We start from the raw sequence: 5,558 nt of genomic DNA, 5'->3' as shown, positions 1-5,558 counted from the left end.
TTCCTCAAACAGTTTGGAAGGTTCTCTTGGAAAACACTCCTGTAAGGCCTTTCTGTTGTGGGCTTATTCTTCCCCAGTTTCACTGGGAGGAGGCAAGGTTACTGCTTTCATTTTCCTTTGGGCCAGTGTTAAAGTACAAGTCATCTGTTTATATCTGTCACCTGTTCCACATCTCTATTATTCTCTTCTGTCTTTTAGGGCTACTTGACAATCTTGGATTTTTATTGAACTATCTGATTTGCTACTTTTCCCTTACTCCATCTTCTGTGGTCAGCCTCAGGGACTTTTCTTTCTGCATTAATGACATACTTGATCCCTTTTTCTTGGCTCCTCAGCCTCTTCTCATCTTGCCAGTGTTCTCTTTCGGCCCCTTCCCCACCACCATCACCTTATGTTAGAACTGCCCTGCTGCCAAGCTCTGCCTGTAATCTCTCTTCATCCTCTGCTTTCACCTCTCTTCATCCCTCTTCGACACTGACTTGATCCCTAGTCTTCAGCAGGTCGTCCGATAACTTGTTTCCTTGTCTTTTTTCCTCCATGTGCCTCACTATTTTCATTGAGTCGCTTTCTTACTGCTTCCACTATGACCTTCATGCTCATGACCCTCCCACCATGTTTCTTTCTGACAATCTACTTTTCTAAATTAGCTTTATTGGTATATAATTTACATAACATTCATTTAAGTGTATAATATAGTGATTTTTAGTGCAAACGTCACATGTTCCAATTTTAGAATATTTCCATAGCCCCAAAAGATCCTTCGTGTCTGCTGTCAATCCACATTCCTACTCTCAGCCCCAGGCGACCGCTAATCTGCTTTGTGTCTCTAGGATTTGCCCTCTCCGAACCTTTCACATAAATGTAATCATAAAATATATAGTCTTTAACATCTGGATTCTTTGATCTGATTTGTTCGTTTTCAAGGTTCATTTATGCCATAGCATGTACCAGTACTTCATTCATTTTTATTGTTGAATAGTATTTCATTCTGTGGATATATCGCATCTACTTTTGATGTTGTAACTAAGAAATCTTTAAGAAACCCAAGGTAACAACGAGTTTCTTCTATGATTTCTTCTAAAGGTTGTATAGTTTTAGCTCTGCCAATTTACTTTTAAGCTCTTCTGTTATCTTTAATCCTTGTGTTATATGCTTTATGTGTGTGTTATATGCTTTAACATCATCATCATTAGTTTCTATTTTGACTTTTGTAAGGAAATTAAAGCCCAGAGAGTTTCAGTGACCATTGCTGTACAAGCGGGTATAGAAGTAACTTGCTATAGAAAAGTAACAGTTGTCCCTTTGACACACAACTGGGGGGTATATGTAACAAAAATTATTTATATCCTATTCAATGTATAAATTACCTATGATGTTTTACATTCTTTCTTAAATCATGGTTCATTTTGTCTAGGCGAAGGATAAAGGACAGACTGCCAAAGCAACCAAATTTTTAGCTTTGGACAAATGCTTACCACATAGAGACTTTCTTCAGGTAAAAAGAAAATGAAATAACTTTGCAATATTTTTTTACTCTTCCAATGATTAAAAAAATTTTAATTTTCCTTTTCTAAATTACTAATTTGTGCTTTTTGTAATTTATGTATTCTGAGAATTCTTTGGAGATATTTATGTTATGTCAATATTTTTAGGCTACTAAATTAAAATTCTTTTAAATTTTAATGTTATATTGAAATCCATAGACTATTAAGAGTAGATATGTATTTCTTAAAATTACCAATTTCTTTCTGTAGGTAATAGAAATAGATCATGACCCCAATGCTCCTGATCACTTAGAGTATGATATTGAATGGCTCACCATTCTCAGGGCTACGAACAGTCTTGTTAATGTGACTGGGCGCCTGTGGAATATGCCTGAAAATAATGGCCTGCATACAAGGTAAGTCTCACCTTATTTTAGGACTTTCCCTCTCTGTTGCATGCACAGTATTTGTCCCCCCCCACCACACTTTTTTTTTTTTTTTTGATTAAGGGAATTACTATTAAATGAATATAAGTACAATTCAAAGTTTACAAGAAAGTGGACTATTGAGCACTAATCCAAATAAATGTATAAGTGATAAGTGTGCACACACTATAATATGGTGGAGATTGGTTCACAGATTAAAATAATTTATACTCGCTTTAGGGTATGAGTTAAGGACATGTTTTTCTAAGAATTGTTTTTATTTCAAAATGTTCTTTGCTAAATTAACTATAATTTTACTAAGTGGAATTTTGATATATGATTTATATTTTATCCTTGTACCTGAAGTCCATAGTTAGATTTCATCATTATTAGCTAAAGCTGATAAAATATAAAAGGCTATTGTTTTGGATTTTTATAGATGGGATTATAGTGCAACAGAAGAAGCTATGAATGAAGTATTGGAAAAATTGAATCATGACCTCAAAGTTCCGTATAATTTTAGTGTGACGGCTGCTTGTTATGACCCAAACAAGCCACAGACACAAATGCAGTTGGTTCATAGGATCAATCCTCAGACTACTGAATTTTGTGCCAAACTTGGAATCACAGACATTAATGTCAGCCTTCAGAAGGCCAAGGAGGAACATCACTTGTGTGGTGAATATGAAGAGCAGGATGAAGGGGAGAGTAATGACTCTGGGGAAGATCCCAGTGAATATAACACAGACACATCTGCCCTGTCCTTTGTTAATCCAGACGAAATAATGTTAGATGAAGAGGAAGAAGATGAAGATAGTTTTGTGAGTGCACACAGTGACATAAATACAGCATCTGTAGAACCTTCTTCTGATCAAGCTTCTGATTTTTCTGCAAGCTTCTCTGATGTCAGGATCTTGCCAAGTTCCATGTTTGTATCTTCTGATGATACACTGAGTTCGCCAATTGGTAGAGAGGGGAAACCTGGTGAGGCTGTGGAGTTGGGAGATGGGAAGGACTTAACTGAAGTGCCCGTGAAGAGGATGAGTGATGAACATGAACCTGAACAAAGAAAGAAAATTAAGAGGAGGAATCAAGCCATCTACGCTGCAGTGGATGATGATGATGCAGCATAAGACAATTCACTTGTCTTAGTATATATGTAGATATGTGATTTTTAAGACCATATTTTTAGAGTTGGATTTTTTACTCAAGACTTAACTTTGTAATAATGAAATTACCCAGAGAATTTTAGTTAGGTATCATTGACTTTGCCTTTAGGCCTTTGTATGTTTCAGATACAAACATTAAAATTTCATATATTTACCTGATCGAGTATACTTTTTTTCGAAGACAGATATTACTCACTTTCATTTTTTTCAGCAAAAACTTACTGAACACCTACTTTGTGCCAGGCATTCTTCTATCAGGTGGTACTATGAAGATGAATAAGAGGGATTTTTGCTTTCCAGGGGTTACTACTACTGTAAATATTTTTGTGAGTAAAATACGGCATATTTATGTTTTGTTTTACAAAGTTAAGTCATTATTGTATATATAATTATGTATACTTTCTTTCCATTTATTATAAATAATTTCTCTGGTCAGCTCTTAATGTCTTTAAAATAGAATTGAATTAAAGATGGTAGATAAGATTTCAAGAAAAAAATACTAAACATTGGTAAACCTAAAATTTTATACTGAATTGCTGAGACTAATATAAATGTTGAATTTTACATATTATATTTTAGCTTTAGCCTTAATTTTAATGTGATTATAGTTACTGTGTATAGGTCACAATATATTGGTCATTTTGGGCATAGTTCAGCGTAGTATTAATTACTAGCAGGGTTGAGTTGCACAAATGCTGCCCTTCATGCTGCATATGGGTTGCTAGTATTAAAGTATTTTTAAAGAGCTGTGTGGAAAAACTATACCTTTGTTCTGTCTCTGGTAAAAATGCCCGGGCCACCTGAGGAGATGTTTGGATCAGGAGTCATGGAACCCAAAGACTGTTCCTGGATCTCATAACCTCACACAGCAGTGCCAGTCCAGGTGCCACTCTAGAACGATGTGACACATGGTTTCCATCTTGTCAGCATTTGACTCAAAAAAGGTCTAGGACTTTGGAATTTTTATCTTTATTGCTTTCTATTTTTTCATTTACTTTCTTTTTTGAGTTGAATACTTAATTCACTTATTTAATTCTCATTATTTACATAAAATATTTAAAAGCTATGGATTTCTCCCATCACTGATTTAACTGAATCCTATATATTCTGATAATTAGTATTTTTCCCCCAGAAATTCTTAATAAAGATAAAAAGAGAAGGTAAATAGATATAAAATAAGTTATAGCTAATAAATGGTGGTTCTTTAAAAAAAAAAAAAGACAATCTTCTAGCTTGCCCAATCAAAAAAGAAATCACAAATACTAAAAAAGATATAAATGAGAGAAATAGCCATGGAAACAGGATATTTAAATAAATATAAGATTGCTCTGCATAAGTGGTATAAATAAATTTGATAAATAGATGATTAATTTCCTAGGGTTTTAGAATTTTCTGAAATTTATCCTAGTAGTGGTGGAAAGTAAAAAAAAAATTTCATAGGATAGAGAAAGTTATCAAAGGATCACTCCCACAAAAATCACTTGGGTCGGATGGTTTCAGAAGGAAACCACCAAACCTTTTAAAGGCTAGATAATCCCTAGATTATATAAACTGTTCCAAAATATAGAAAATGAAAGTTTACAGTTTTTATGAAGCAAGTATAACATTGCTATCTAAATCTGCTAAAGATTGCACACAAAAAACCACAAGCCAGTCTCATATCAATATTGATATGAAAGTCTTAAATATTAGCCAACAATCCATAGTACATTTTCAAATGATATAGTATGACTAAGACGATTCAATATTAAGAACCATATAATTCACATATTAATAGATATGAGGACAAACAAAATTATCTTCATGGATGACGAAAAGGCCTTTGACAAAATTCAAGGGCCATTTCTGATTTTTTAAAATAGTAAACTCTAGTATCTTATATAACAGGGAAACACGGTAAGCATTCCTGTCAAAGTCAAGGAATAAGACCAGGATACCCAATACTGCCATTATATTTTAACATTGTATTGGTGGAAAGAGCAAAACAATCAGACAAAAGAAAACAAGGAGGGGAGTCAGAATTGCAAAAGGGACTCATGTATTAAAAAATTTTAACTTCCGTGGCTGAAAGTCTTTTTAAAAGAAAGGGTTTATTAGGCCATTGCTAACAAAAAAGACCAGTCTTGGGGAATGCAGTTGTGGGGGCTAAAAAAAAATACTTTTCTTCCCACCTAAATTCTAGCTGGGCTAATAATCAAATCAACAGGTTAACAGAAGAAGATGATTATTTTTTTTAATTTCAAAACTTTAATAACAGTATAGTGAATCCCCATTCAGCTTCAACAAATAAATTTATAAGTAACTTGTTTCACTAACAATCTCGTACAATGCCTACTCCAACACCACCTCAAATACTTCAAAGCAAATCCTATATTTAACATGGCATCTATTTCTTAAAAACCATTATAATCATCAAACCAAAGATTATATATTTAATGTATAACATGGAATTAAGAGGTTATGGGAAGATTATCAGTTTT

General features: G+C 33.6%; 1 protein-coding gene across 1 annotated transcript in view; it reads left to right on the top strand.

Annotated features, from left to right (window-relative positions):
- The window catches only part of DBR1 (debranching RNA lariats 1), an 11,877-nt gene extending 8,054 nt beyond the window's left edge, over positions 1-3,823 (top strand). The window contains exons 6-8 of the mRNA XM_023538376.1: positions 1,415-1,495; positions 1,755-1,900; positions 2,349-3,823. Of these exons, the coding sequence (XP_023394144.1) occupies positions 1,415-1,495; positions 1,755-1,900; positions 2,349-3,042 (921 nt within the window). The 3' untranslated portion in view covers positions 3,043-3,823. The remainder of the gene's footprint in view (positions 1-1,414; positions 1,496-1,754; positions 1,901-2,348) is intronic.
- Positions 3,824-5,558: the final 1,735 nt, after the last annotated feature.

The sequence above is a fragment of the Pteropus vampyrus genome, unplaced genomic scaffold (assembly GCF_000151845.1).
Source record: "Pteropus vampyrus isolate Shadow unplaced genomic scaffold, Pvam_2.0 Scaffold220, whole genome shotgun sequence".
Taxonomy (NCBI): domain Eukaryota; kingdom Metazoa; phylum Chordata; class Mammalia; order Chiroptera; family Pteropodidae; genus Pteropus; species Pteropus vampyrus.
This window is presented reverse-complemented; position numbering and strand designations above follow the sequence as displayed.